Raw genomic sequence first — 15,322 nt, 5'->3', positions numbered from 1 at the left:
AACGTAATATTTGATCGAGTAACTGTGATATGTTGTGCCTTTCTCAGACAATCTGCATTAGCTATTGAAAAGAACTATCGGTATAAAACAGAAATAAAATCAATTTTTTTATTCATCATAAAAGTTCATGTTTTTAACAGAATTTTGAGCCACATCTGTGACATTACCAACATAAAAATTGTCAGGCAAATCAATTAGAAACTTCTTGCACCCATCGCACTCATACTTGTTTGGTAGAATGCTCTACCTCAAATCATTCTGCACATTAAAAACAATGTTATAGGTATATCTCTTTTTATGATATGCTAGACTTAATTTCAGTGAAAATATATGCAGTTTTTGCTTTATTCAAGTCTACCTTACATATATCAAACAACTCTGTAAATCAGGGCCCATACACTGACCATTCACATAGATTTAAAACATATCATTCTCCTTTATTTTGATAGACAGCATTTGAACAAGCAGGTTTAATGTTATATGTTAATGTTATATCATTGTTAACATTGCATCACTTTTCTTGATTGATCTAACTGTTTGACACAATTTTCTGTCATATCTTATTTGTTACAAACAAATCTAGTTTCATTGTTTGGAATCGGATTCACAGACATCTTTAAAGGGGCATATTGTAGAATTTGGTGGGCAAATGATGTAGAAAAATAACCAAAAACAGTGAATATTGTTTTATCTTCCGATTACAATACATCCCTTTAACATTGCATTACTACTCTTGACTGATCTGAATGTTTGACACAATTTTCTGTCATATCTTATTTGTAACAAACAAATCTAGTTTCAGCGTTTGGAATCTGATTCACAAACATCTTTAAAGGGGAATATTGTAGAATTCGGTGGGCAAATGATGTAAAAAAATAACCAAAAACAGTGAATTTTGTTTTATGTTCCGATTACAATACATCCCTTTAACATTGCATTACTACTCTTGATTGATATGAATGTTCGACACAATTTTCTGTCATATTTTATTTGTATCAAACAAATCTAGTTTAAGCGTTTGGAATCTGATTCACAGAAAAATAGACAAGGCTATAACTTGTCCTTCCCCCGACTGACCCACTGGAAGTGGTCACACCTGGCTTCATGGTTAGAGGAGTGGCCCTGTGGCCTGGCGCACACGTAGAACTGTTTCCCAAAGTTTGGGCCTTGTTTCTTCACAGTCCTCAACACACAGGGTTCTTTATGTCCCTTACAGGGAGGGGGAGGGGGCGGCCCTTTTAGGACAGTCTTCCAGAATGCTGCTTGGTTCTGCTTGGGTTTTGTTTCAGCGGTGTTTTTGTCATTCTCAGCATCTTTGCTTTCTTTCTCCTTACTGTCATCAACAGTAGTGTTAGAGGAACTGATAGGCTGGTTACTGACAACGACATCCTTTTTCACGTCCACTTCGGAGTTTTCTTGTGAAAAGTCTGATGAGTTCGCTATTCTTCTGTCAACTGTCTCAGTCTTGGTCTTCTTTCCAAAGAAGCTCATCAGCGTTCCTTGCTTTACTGTCTTAACCTGTTCAGTCTTCTGTTTCTTCACACTTCGACCGACAACAGGGTCTGATGCAGTCCTCTTCATGGAGATCCTGCTTTGACCTTGACCTTGTTTTGTGAGGACATCACTACCTTCACTCTCACTACTGCAGTTCTCCCATGGCTGTGAACTTGACTGCTGACTACATATGTCAGACTGACCATCACTACTCTGGCTGCTAAAGGCACTGTCCTGACTGCTCTTTTCTTCCCCCGTCTCTCCCTTCTTGACTTTCGTGAAGAAGACTGACAACTTCTGCTGCTTCCCTGCAAACTCTGGCATGTATTTAGAGCACAAAGCTGGACATTTACTGGCAGTAACAATGGTACATGCCAGCTCACCCCTTACAGGACAATGGTCCGACCCCTCCACCTCAGGCATGATGGTACAGTCCGTGAACTGACTGAGAAGGTCCTTGTTTGAAAGGATGTAGTCGATACGTGTCCCGTAGTTGGTCTGACGGGCGCCGGTCACTGTGCACCAACACGTGAACGCACTGCGTTGGGTCGGGTGGAAAAATCGGAAAGTGTCTACAAAGTAGCCACCCGGTACTTTCTCTGAGGCATTTTCAGCCTGGATGCTGCTGTCCAATGAGGTGTTGAGCTGATCTGATGCAGCATCTGATTGGTGGTTAGGGTTGATGGAGTGATTTGATTGGCTGATAAGTGTGTCTCCAGACTGATGTGGGTCATAAAGAAACTGGTCCAGCCATTTTCTTCCTGGGTTCTCTGAAAAATACTCCTATGGAGGTAAGGAAGAAGATTGCAGATTGAAGTGATATTTTGTCATTAAACAAAACAACAATAGCTGCTAACAAACTGGCTCGAGATGAAATAACTAAAAGATTTGGTATATTTTGTGTACATTACCCCCAAAATGAAAGGTCCAAATATTGCATGTGGAAAAATATCTTATGCTTCAAACTTTGAATAACCTACAGTTCCATAGAGATCAAGGTTAGTTCAATTCTATTGAATGTAGGGAGGAGTGGTCAAGAAAAGTTTTCAAGTAAATCTGTCAGCGTCATCCTAATACATGTACAATGTTCATGTACATGGTAGATGTGGTCCTCACTGCCCTCTCCTAAATTATAAATGATTCAAAAGGACTAACACTCTTTAACCTTCTCCCTAGCAAGGTAACATTTTGTCACCAAACGTGTACTGATAATAGGAAGCGTGGGCAGCAGGGAGAAGGTTAAGGATATATTACACAGTCTGTGTACATCAAGTACTTAGTACTTACAACGTCATCAGGATCACAGTGGTCTATGGGTCTGTGGGACGTGTTGACATCTCCAAGGACAATCACGTGGCTGTTACATACAGAAAAGAGCAACAGGAAGTGTCAGAGTTTATGTAAAGAAAAATTTCGACAAAATCGTTTTTCTGCCAATAAAAAAATATCCAATAACCTAGATGCTATTGTGGGTAGCAACTGTTGGAGTGGACATAACTGTAGATTTGTCTATTTTGGAGGAACTTAATTTCGTGGTAGAGGGGGAAAAGGCTTTTTAGATATTCTCATTTTGGCGTTGAATCAATTCTTTAGTACAGTAGCAATACACTAGAAACGCATATTCACAGTGTGATGAGTTTGAAGTGCAGAGATGACAGTTTATGTTTCAAGATTTACAGTACTTGGTACAAAAATAGTCCTTCTATACATATAGAATATAACACAGTGTATTCCGTATCACCCTGCCGCGGGTCGCATCGCCCGACGGTCGAATGATGCAACCCGCGGGAGGGCTGGGACCGAGGGTGATGCTGAATACACCGTGTTGTATTTTGTTTATGTCATACCCACCCAAGAAAACAAACATTTCAATGCGGAATGTGCCTGAAGTTGAGAGAGTTTTGTGTCCACAAACAAACAAATCATAACAACATTGATTCCAACCTCCGATTCCCGTATTCAAATTTTTGACAGCGGCGCAACCGGCGCACTCAAAATGCATTTTAAATATTCTATGGAAGCCTGTGTGATAAAAGTAGAACCCTGTGTGATACGGAAAATTATCACACGATGTGGAACACCCGTATCGAACGTTTCTGCGGCCCTGGTATGACATAAATCTTAAGTTATCAAGCTAAGAGCCGCTGTCTTCTTAACTTGTTCCTCCCAGTGCAAACTAACCTGCCAGCCTGTAGTAACGCCTGTGCCCTGGTCTGTAGCAGCCGGTAGAACCTCAGCTTGAAGTCCTTTCTCTCCTCCTTCTCAGGATCTGCTCGCGGGCAGTACACGTTGATGACTGCTAGGAGGCGCTCTTTTCCATTCGTATCACTGAAATTATGATTAACAGCCTTGAACCTAAAGAATCTCATCAAAATGGAGAAAGACTTTTACCTTTCAAAAGAAATAACAAGTTAACGAAAAGACAGATTTTTTTTTCTTACCGTATGGTATGCTGGGTGATGACAGCTCTCCCTTCCTTGTCCAATGAACGAAGTTCATCCTCTGTGAACATGGTCTGATCTCCATAGCAACCGATGATGTCTCCTTCCTTCTGATTGACTAGGAGTCCTGTCAATCCCTCCTCTGCCTTGATAGGCGTGGCCCCATCCTTACAGTAGGTGGCAACACCTTATGGAGAGTGTTCAATAAGTATGACTATAGATTAATCTACAATAACATCATAGGATAAACAGAAACTGCATCATTTTAGACTTGTTCATTGTATCTCTATGATGAATGGAATGTTAAAAACAACATTCAAATTTAAAGCAGCATTATGTAACATTAGTACTGAAACACAAGACTGAAGAGGCGAGTAAAACAGTCTCCTGGCTCGCTGGGATCAAACCTGGGCCCGCCAATCCACAGGCCGCATGCCATAACCGCTAGGCTAAAAGGTCTGGACCAGTTAGACTGGCGCTTGAAGTTGAACCCCACTGTTATAGTACAACACCCCCAAGTTTGATTTGTGTTCCATCTGGTGTTTTTTCAAATCTTTGTCTACATATGCATCTTGTGGGCGTGCATTTCATGGTGGTGCTAGGAAATGAGCACGCCTCGTGCAAGCTGTTTTTGCACTAACCATGAACGTCAGAAATGCGAAGTTATGACACAAATGTAACTGTAAATGACATGAAGATTTTTTGTCTCTCCAGAATATTTCAAATTTCGGTGAAAGAATGTCAATGTATGGCTTATGTGATAACTGGCTATTGGCGTATCTCTACTGATTCATCCTTACACAAGGATTCCTTACCTGAATATCCACTCCTAGCTTTAGAGAAAGAGAAGTAGGAGCTGTACCCCTCCACAATTGCTGATGCCTCGTCCAACTGGTCTCCTAGAATACATGCAAACAGATCCAAAATTTGCATGAAAGTGTTGGTATTGTAAAGCAGATAAAAGTTTAGATTCAACACTGTATGCAAGAAAGCTGTCATGGTCAGCTATCCGTTGTATAGTTCACAAATGTTTTGATGCGCTAAATACTAGTAGCGTTAGTAATCTGAAGCAAGCGTCACCCAGCACCAAGAGACCACGTCTAGCGATATAATAGACGTTCAACAAGGACAACAACAACAACAATGTTAAGGAAGTCAACATTTTGAAATTGATGAAAAGTGAAATAATTAAAATGGAATAAATAAATGAAAAATGAAAAATGATTGTTAAAAAATAGATAAATAAATAGATAAAAATAGATAAAAATAAATAAATGAAAAGTGAAAGTCTGTGACAAGTCAAACCAATGATAATTTGAGCTTTTTAATCCATATAAATCATAATTTCAAACTCATCAGCAGACAACTTTGAAGGTCAGGACAAATATGATATCATTTGAATCGGCGATGCCTCGCTAAAAGTATATGTTTGACTTTCAATGTGTTACTTGTTTCCGAATGTTCACGCCCCCCTCCCACCCCTCTTCTAGATTAGAAATTAATCCAATCAAACTTACGTGTGACCTTGGTCTCTTGTAGACACACAATATCTGCATCCAAAGAATCGAGAACCTGCTTTAAAGGCGCCTTCGTAGCCCTGACGCCATTAATATTCCACGTCAAAATTCGCATTTTCCTTCCTCCTTTTTCATATGTTTGTAGCAAAGTTTTCTCCCGCCAAAATAGGTCAAGGGTCACAGTAACGATACGCCTGCGCAGAATTTTGAAATGTGATCTGTTTACATTGCCGTGTTTGATTGGCTCATTTTACCGAACGTGTTCGCGGGTTCTTCAAAATGTCCAATCACAGAAAGCGTATGTTCATATGCTTGTCGATAATCTCGCGGGACCTTTCATTTTGTGGCAAATCTCTTTTGTAGTGTTGACGTGTAGATTTTTGGCAATTTTCCCGCCTGATCGTCAGAAATGTCCGTGTCCAACCCCTCTGTTTTGACTAAAGACCAGCTGAAGCGGGAACTACGTGAGGCCGGGGTGTCTTTGCCAAGCGGGGACCAGAGAAAGGACGTTTACGTGGAACTGTACCGGACAAATCTGCTCAAAGGTGGGAGGGGGACACCCGGCAAGGGAGAGTTTTCCAGCGACGAGGAAGATTCTCTCAGAGGCACTGCAGGACGCGGCAGCGGGAAAAATAAGGTGTGACAGCGAATTTATCATATATTATATGACAGTTATTCGATATGAGTATTATTTTGGCGACTTTAATTCAAGACAACTGTTTTAAAGGCCGATTTTTGACCATGTGCGCGCACAACTGTCATACCATGAAGTGACACAGCTGGACGCATATCTAGAAGATAACCCTCCTAAAAAGGCATGTTTTAGACAAAACACAGAAATTAGCATGGTTCTTTAGTGACTTGTAGTCCTAGTTTTTAAATTTCCAAACAACAGCAGAACTGAAACGCTATCATATGTGTCCATAGCGTAGCTACACAGTGAACTGGGTGTTGTTTTTGTGTTTTTTCGGACTACACTGTTTTATGGAAATGTGGCGATAAATGGCTCATTAACTCAAGCCTCTTCGAGCCAGCAGGGTGATCCTCGGTCTTTTGTTGTCTGTTTGTTCAATTATTGGTGATTAGTTGTCAATAGGGTTTGATTACAGCACGCTAAATGATCTGTATCCATCTAAACAAGAACTCGAATTGACCTCCTTGGTTATACATTATGATTTTATCATTGCATGCAGGAAAGCTATGTTGTGTCTTTGAATTTTTGTGAAGTGCGAAAGTCTTTTTGTCTTACTATGAGCCTTTCTCTTCTTTTATATATAAGGTTTTTTTCATATTTTTTATTCTTTGAAAATTTCTATGGAAGAGTCAAGCACCAATATACCTGTTTGCAGTACAATGAATGAATAAGGTAATGAGTGTTGTAAGGTATGTTTGAACATGGATATTTATAATGTCATATAAGCGTAATCAACATTCTTTCATGCTTGTAAAAAATCAACAACTGTAACTTAGACAGCTACGGCAGTAGAAAACATGTTACTAGTGTTTTCATGACTTTTCGTTTTCCCTCATCTAGAGTTGCGAGAAAATTTAAGATTCAGAGAGAACTGAAATTTTAGGAAACAGCTGCAAGAACAGCTGTCTAATAATTAACATTTTGCATGATGATATATCTAGAAAATCATTGAAATGCCTTTTGGAAAGTCTTTTTTTTCCTAAAACAACAAAGAAGCCACAATGTAACTAAAGAGCCCCAAGCAAAACATGTGGTATCACTCAGGTCAAGGACAGGACACAGAGACTGAAATGTTTGATAAAAGGTTGTTTTCACTGTTGGTTTGAATAAGTAAATAGACAATAAAAGGAATATGCGTAACAATAATCTTGAAGGACAACAACGGCAAAAATGTATTAGCCAACAGAAAGAAAAAACTACTCTTGAGAATAAGTTAGAATCAACAGAGCAGACTAAACATGGTTTGCATTCTGCATGCCCTTTGGCGTAGAGTGTAATCAGTCGTTAAGATTCCACGTAATTTCCACCCTGACTGCTCAAAGTTAGCATAGACAGTAGAGCATAATGGTTGCATTTAAGGATAACGTATTGGAAGCCTGAATTTAGCGTTAGGTGAGGCCAGTCGGACAAATTTAACGTAACCGCTGCCTCCCTGAATCGTTTTACCGTAGAATGATGCTGTTACCCCCACTAAAAGTTTTCCCCAAGCTTGGTTTTCCTGTCAAACCCAGGTTATGATTGAAGACAGTGAGAATGGAGGTGGAAGTACTCTGTCCCCTGGGGCTGTAACATGAGCAGTGGTGCACAGTAGGAAGCCATGTATCAGTTACTGTGGTCACTTTTATCTTTATTCCTCTGGGACATCCTCTGCAGGACTGAGATAGGACCTGAACATCAGATTGACAGATACACTCATCCATTTATGTCCTGTGTACTTGGATTATTAAATGTTACTACTTTTCTACCCAGATTTGTTGGGAGGTTGATGAAAAAAAAAAAAAATTTTTTTTAGGAAAATGATCTAATTGAGGCCTTTCTCAAAAACAGTAATGTCTGGCTATGAATTTTTTGAAAAATGGATAATGACACTTAGTAGAGAAAAGCCTTGTGGATAGACAAGTGACAAGTCTCTCGTATTCAAGAAAAAACTGTGGTTTACCAAAGAACATAAGAACATACATTTTAGCAACAATAGGAGTGTCTACGGTATGTTATCTGGAAACCAGCTGTTCTGGACTCCAGAGTGGTTTCTCTCCCCACAATTTGATGGATAGACACGATTGATAAAACACACCTTCCAAAATAAAGGTCCTATTTTGTCATATGAGCTACAATTAGTTTAAGATTAGCTATCCTTGTGTTTCTTTTTTCTCTTCGTGCTTCTGGTTGACTTACAACTTGCTGTTCCTCCCAAATATCAGTCCAGAAGAGAGGATGATCAGAGCCAAGAACATAAAAATTAAAAAAATTCAACGGAGCATCTTTCTTCTTGTCTTTTCTGCACTGGGCTAGAGTACACAAAGCAAACCAGTGCTCACTGAAATAGATAAATCAAGCATATCTGACAGTTTCTAGTTTTATGGTAGTCTACTAACTTGAGTTTGGAGTGCTGTTGCATTTTCTCTGTGTTCGGAAATTAGGCATGAATTGTTTCAGAGAAGTGCAAGTTTTGATCTTTAGCATCTGCCTAGTATTGTTTCTACATTTCAGAGTTAAGCTGTAACCTCACATCAGTCTTGCTCGCTTGTATACCTTAGAAGAATTTCTGGAATTTGGTAATGCTTCAGTTCCCACTCCAAACACTAATGCCTTGAAGCACACCTGGTAAGGAGGCATAAGTAAATGATACCAAGCAGATATTACCTGTATTTGTTTAGGGATTATAGTGGGATTAAAGTCTTGTAGCCCCCAGTCATCCCTTGGCCTGTTGACATGCATTGGTAATATACTAGTGGTCCTATTTCACAGACAGAGCATTATTTTGCTAACGTTTGATTGTGTTTACAAAACATTTGCCTGTAAAGAATTGCACAGCAATGACAGCATTTCTAGCAATTAAAAAAAATTCAAATTTTAAAGATTCTACTTACCTGTAGTTATAATTGCTTTGAAGTTTATACAACTTGTAATATGTAGTTAGAACACATACGTATTGCCAGAGTATGTTTGAATTTCCCTCCATTTTCTTTGTACCTTCTCCTGGCCTTTGTCCAATAACTTAGATAAGGGTCAAACCATTGTAGAGTCTGGAAGAATAGGTAATGGTTAGCACACCCATTGTATAAGCTGTATGATTCTCTCTTTAGAATTTCTAAAAATGTGTCTACAACTTCGAATAATGATCAAAAGTTGAATCAGCAAAATATCATGACATAAAGAGATTTTGTGAATATAAAAATTGATACAACTAAAAAGGAAGAGCATTTGTCTGTTGGATTAATTTGATAAGAAGAAAAAAGAGTCGGCTTGGCTTGAATGAAGGAAATCACCAAATGAAATGTCTTGGAAATATGCCAAAATTCTAAAACCCTAAAAGTATAATAGAAGGGGGGGTGGTTAGTACATGAAATTGTATATTCTGTCCCTAATGCATAGAAATGGTATGGTCTTTTGTGACTCAAGGTAATGTACTGTACCTCTCAGCTTCCCTCAGGTGTGTTAGCTTACCTGGAATAATAGGTGCATCTCCATATAAGGAGTGGCCTTGGTTAACTGCCAAGGCATACTTAACTGAAGACGTAAACAAAGAGGGAGCCAAAATTTAGGTCACCCTTTTTTGTGGCGTCTCAAGCTGCGACTTGCTCGATTTCTGTTCTGTACCCTTAAATTAGGTAGGAATTTTGTCATTTTTTACAATTCAGAACTCTGAACAGCTGAATTGTTTCTTTGTGAATTATTAATGAGGCCTAGTTTGCTGGTTACAGTTAGAGAGTGTGTCTTCAAATTATGGCAAGTCTATAGCCTGTCTTCAGTTTGTATAAAGTGCTAGTGTTGCTTCTGTGTGTGGTTTAACTATTTGGTGAGGTGTGTAGTTGTGCTAGATCTAAAACCTGAATTGACCTGTCGGATACTCTGAATAGTGAAGTCAGTTGAGACGGTCGTTCGGAAGAAGGGTGGGAGGGCAGGTCGCTTGTGTGGTACAGTTGTCCCGACTTCGTAATCTATGTCTGCTAGAATTGTCTGTTATTTCTCCTCAGGAACAGGGTGCAGCTTTGCTGTATGTATGTCCCAAATTGTCGTATTTATTGTATTAAGTTTTGTTCACCCATAAAACGGATGTATATACATACATTTATGACATCATCTCATTTGTATTCTATACATGGCTTCTGTGGGCTGTTCCACTTCAATTAAGGGTAGATCAGATTACAACCTGAGGTACACATACATTTTCCAAAAGATCGTGTTTGAAATCAGTAAGATGAGAAGGACATCTAAAAGTTTGTGGCTATTATCGATTAATAATGTATAGCTAGGCATAGAATTATAGGACAAAAGAAATTTACACCCCTGTGCAGAAAATGTGATTGTTTAATGTCAGTTGCACACTGACTTCTGCTATGACACTGAATTTATTTTGGGCCTGACATTCTCATTACATCATTCAAACTGGTGGCAACTCATATACATGATGAATATAATTATTTAGAATCTTGCTATAGCTGGATTGCATGATATCAATCCTAATCATAATGATCTGCTGCATTTTTGGGAGGGTATTTTTGACATTATACAGTTGACCAACACAAAACACAACTAAAACAGATCCTATTACTTGTCAAGAAGTGTGTGGGAGGGGGGGCGCACTTATCTTTTACACTGTGTACATTTAGAAAGTAACTTAGTAAGTGTTAAATGCAAGATGTCAGCAGACCCTAACCTTTTATAGTGTAGGGTTCATTGACATTCTTATTTGAGCAATGACTATGTGGTACAATGTCAATTCCTTAAAAGTATATTGAACTATCTTGTCTATGTCAAATGGCAGGATAAAGAAAAGGAAAACATCATGTCTTAAGGTTGTTGTCCTATTGTTCTGCAAAGGTGTTGAAGAAGACAGTGAAGAAGGCTGCCTCCCCAGAAATGGACGTGACACAGTTGTCCAACAAGGAGCTAGGGGAAAGGTTGGAGGAGTTGGGCGCTACTGTGGGCCCTATAGTTGGTATGTACATAGTTGTTGTACTTATAGATGTGTTTACCACATGTAATTTTGTGACGTATGAAAAAAATTACGCAAAAGATTCTATAACGTTCTTACCTTTGCAAAAATACCTTTTCCACTTTCGTCTTTATTCCAGGACATTTTGACTTGACTTAAAGTGCATTTCTTTGTCATCACATACGTTACTTTGAACGTTGAAGGACTACAGTAGTATCCAGTATTTGATTATACTGCTGCTGACATATTTTTCTATTGAAAGCCATAATTGCTATATGTTTTTGCCAAAGGAAACATGGATTAATCATGTTAGTTCCCAAGATAGAATAGAGATTACTTCAGTTATTACATATCTAGTATGTCACGATATGATCCATCTTTGATTGTAAGCGTAGCCCAAAGACCTTCCTACAAGAGCGACCAAATTTGTATGTATCCACAGCGACCACGCGTCGGGTGTACGAGCGGAAGTTGGAGAAACTGTTAGCGGACGGTCCCGGCCAGCAGAACGGATCTCAGAGCGAGTCAGACCAGTACAGCGACAGCGAGGAAGAAGGTAAGATGACTCTGCAAGGACTCAAAAATTTCAATAAAATTGGCAATTAAATGAATTTATAGCCTTAAGTGTGAGCATAATGTATATTTTAACAAATCTATTGTGTTATATATGAATTTTCTGTTGGTGGCCTTATGCATGGACTAAAAATGTCAAAATTGACTTTTTATATTAACTTTTGTAATGTGCAATATGATTAGTATACCAATATTGCTGATGAGAAGCAAGGAAAATTAACACTAAGACTGGCTGAATTGTCAATGATTATTTTACTGTTGTTTCACTATTATTATTATTGCAGTATGTAGTTGGTGTATGTAGGAGTATGGAATGTTTCAAGATAACTTTGCATGCTCTGTTACTTTTGCGTATAGTTTTCTACATATCAATTGTTCAAAAAGTTGATTTACTGAAGACAATACTTCATGTTTGATATTTCAGAAGAGGATGTGGAAGAGCAAGTACAGGCGAGTACACAAACTTCACCCAGGCTGGAACAGTCCACTAACAGGTGAGCCCCCAAAACATTCATAGTCTGACTGGATTCAGTAGTTAGCACTTTTGGCAGGTACTATGTATGATATCAAGCCATCAAGTCTCCGTCACACATTATCGGCTTTGCATCTGTACTATTTTGGCTCCAGTTCACTACTGTGATTGCATCTTAGCAGAATGTGACTTTCCCGACTTTGAGTTTTCAATATTAAACGATAACCTTTATTGTACATTCATGCCCTATCGGGCTAAGTACAGGCATACAGATACAAAAGTTGTAGTAAAGTACAGATAATGAGACTGACGGGACTTCTAATACTGATCTAAAACAATGGTTCTAAAACTACTCTAATTCATAGGTTCGGCTTCTTCTCGTCTCTTTGTGATGTTAGAAATATACGTCGAGATGGATTTCTTTAATATAGTATGGTCAAAACGCATGAGGAAAATAAATTTCTCAATTCTAGACATAGATTGAAAGTGTGGAAATATAATTGAAAAGAATATTTCTATCATTGCTATAAAACTACAAGTATACAATAAAGTGGACTTCATCTGGTGCAGATGACTTTTAAAGACTTGTACTGTAGGCAACGTTACTGACCAACTCCAACCACAGATGTCCTATGTGTGACAGAATCTTCATATGACAATCTAGCCAAGACTGTATTCTCACGTCTGGCGTAGGATTTGTAATCAATTAAGTTTTGCAAGTTTACCTACAAATAGGAGGAGAATGTGTGCTGAACGTGATGAGAATGTGTGTTTCTTACCCACGTTCACCCAGACCTCAGACTGGTGTGAGAAGGCGACCGGCACCACGGGAGCAGCCTGCAGATCGACCTTTGACCACTCGTGACCTTCGTGACTCCCCACGGAAGACAAGGGGGACCCCAGTCAAGGTGGCCCAAGGCTTACCACCAAAGGTAGTTACATGTAGTAATAATCATTAACACTGTATTACATCTTCTTCATACTGATTTGTCAGTATATGAGTATCAGTTCGTGTTGTACATGTATCTGTACAGTGCACGCTTGTGATCGTGAAGATTAATCAGTTAGTAACTAAGCATCGTAGCAAGGAAATGAGACATCCACAAATTGGGAAGGGTAGTCACATTATTATTGTCACCGTTGCTTGAAAACCCTATTGGAGCCATGGTTCTCCACTTTCATCTTGCATCATTTTTTATGTATTTATTCGACTTCACAAATTAAAAACAGTCAATCTGTAAGGAGCCAGCAACAGAAACCTGGTTTCTCAACAAATCCGGCTTCTCAGCACATCATTGTTTCATCACAGTCCTTGGAATATTTAGAGCAGCACTGCTAACGTTGGCAATACTTTCATATCCTTCAATGTGGGGTCGTGTGGCGCAACAGCAGAGCGTTCGACTCAGAACCAAGAGGTCCCAAGTTCGAATCCTGTCATGTCACCGATCTTGTGCCCTTGGGAAAGGCACTTTACACGACTTTCCTCACTCCACCCAGGTGTACCTGACTTCGGTTGGGGAAGGTCGTATTGAGGTCACCTGGTGGCGCCGAATGGCAGCCGCCCAGACCCTTGCGACAGCTTCCCAAAATGCAAGTGTGGATAAGATATTGTATAATCATGTTGTGTATTGTGTGAAACCTGTAATACCCTGCATCAATTCAGCGCTAATAGGCTGCCATTGCGGGTAATTTCTGACCAATAAAAACCATTATTATTATAATTTCAGTCTACAAGACGTGCATACCCACCTCCCACCCGAGAGGAACTGAACACAGAAGAACAGGACAACCTGCAGAGAAAGCCCCTCCACCCAGAGGGCGCTGCCGAACCCGCACCGACCAAGAGTCGCTTCTCCTTCTGGATGAAGCTGGGTTTCTTCCTGTTCCTCATCGTGTTGGCCATACTGGTGTACAGTGCAATGGAGGGGCGCCACATCAGCTCAATCCCCAAACTACCCTCCAACATGTTCTCCAAGGGAGGGAAAGAAGTTGATAATGCTGTTTAGTTACCATAGTAACCAGGTGTGTGCACCTGCTGCAAGTATCCCTAGAAAATCCTTTTCTAATTCCGAGAAAACCCTGCTGATGTTTCAGTATCAGTGTTTTCCATTGTCAGTAGCTGTAGGTTTTCCATGCCCTAACCTTGCAATACCCTAAGTGGTAGGTAAGGAACCAGAAATCAGATTTTGTACTTCTACTAGTTCTAGATAAGACCACACCAATTTAATTTCTTGGTTAACAGATTTTTATTTAAAAAGAAGAAAAAAATTTAGAAAAAAAAATCATGAAAACAGAAGGCTGGCCCAGTCTTCTGTTTTCATGATTTTTTTTTCTAAATTTTTTTTTTTTTCAAAATAAAAATCTGTTAACCAAGAAATTAAATTGGTGTGGCCTAAAGCATCCACATTGAAAACCTGTATAGTTGTTCTATAAAAATGTGCATGCTTGGCTTTGATATGTCTACTGCATGTACAGTTCAGCAACTATGGGAGTTTCTTAAAAATTGGGTCCAAACAATCTCGAAAATATCTTCAGTGAAGGTGTACATGTATATAACCTGGTCAGTTTACACATTTGAAGTAGTGAAAGAAGTTATCATTTCTGATACATGAATTACCTTTAAGTATAGGTATATTAGAAGAAATTTGTATGTCTATAATATAGCACTAGGATTATACATTGTGTGTTAGGTTGAACTGTTCCATATATTTTGATATCAAAGTTTATGCCTTTGAATTTCAGGATCAAAATTTTGTCAGTGTCACTCAGTGTTGTATTTGACAAATTTCAGAGTTTCGATGAATGTCAAATTCTGTGAATGAATAGAAATGTACTTAACACAGCAAAAGCCTCAGGCAGCTATGATAGCAATGCTTATTGGAAAGAAGGGTGAACAGAAAATCAAATAAAGTTTTAGATATATTTGTGTGGTTATTCCATCTAAAGGAATAAGACGTTTCAAAATACCCTACTGCTAAATATTCACTGATATAAACTTGTAGAATTGGAATGTAATTGTCATTCTTAAACTTATGTTAATGCAGGAGTGTAGTTCACCTACAAAATACATGTATGTAGATTCAAATACATTTGTTACAATATTTCATTGTCCTGTCCTTACTGTTGATTGGTCAGTTGAAGGTTCATAATGACCTGAAGTGTTATTATTGCAATGAAGGCTCCAATTTCCAA

General features: G+C 38.9%; 2 protein-coding genes across 2 annotated transcripts; one reads left to right on the top strand and one right to left on the bottom strand.

Annotated features, from left to right (window-relative positions):
- Positions 1 to 94: 94 nt before the first annotated feature.
- On the bottom strand, positions 95 to 5,682 carry LOC136435478 (DNA-(apurinic or apyrimidinic site) endonuclease 2-like). The gene is made up of 6 exons (XM_066429020.1): positions 5,453 to 5,682; positions 4,751 to 4,834; positions 3,936 to 4,122; positions 3,676 to 3,822; positions 2,782 to 2,851; positions 95 to 2,277 (listed from the first exon to the last, which is right to left on the bottom strand). Exons 1-6 carry the CDS (start codon positions 5,565 to 5,567, stop codon positions 1,051 to 1,053), a joined length of 1,830 nt encoding a protein of 609 aa, XP_066285117.1. The 5' UTR covers positions 5,568 to 5,682; the 3' UTR covers positions 95 to 1,050.
- A 59-nt stretch (positions 5,683 to 5,741) lies between these two features.
- Positions 5,742 to 14,470, top strand: LOC136435481 (lamina-associated polypeptide 2-like). The gene is made up of 6 exons (XM_066429025.1): positions 5,742 to 6,089; positions 10,971 to 11,088; positions 11,528 to 11,641; positions 12,083 to 12,152; positions 12,924 to 13,062; positions 13,858 to 14,470. Exons 1-6 carry the CDS (start codon positions 5,862 to 5,864, stop codon positions 14,134 to 14,136), a joined length of 948 nt encoding a protein of 315 aa, XP_066285122.1. The 5' UTR covers positions 5,742 to 5,861; the 3' UTR covers positions 14,137 to 14,470.
- The last annotated feature ends 852 nt before the right edge of the window (positions 14,471 to 15,322 follow it).

The sequence above is a fragment of the Branchiostoma lanceolatum genome, chromosome 5, assembly GCF_035083965.1.
Source record: "Branchiostoma lanceolatum isolate klBraLanc5 chromosome 5, klBraLanc5.hap2, whole genome shotgun sequence".
Taxonomy (NCBI): domain Eukaryota; kingdom Metazoa; phylum Chordata; class Leptocardii; order Amphioxiformes; family Branchiostomatidae; genus Branchiostoma; species Branchiostoma lanceolatum.
Note: the sequence above shows the minus strand (reverse complement) of the source record. Positions and strands in the feature narration are given on the sequence as shown.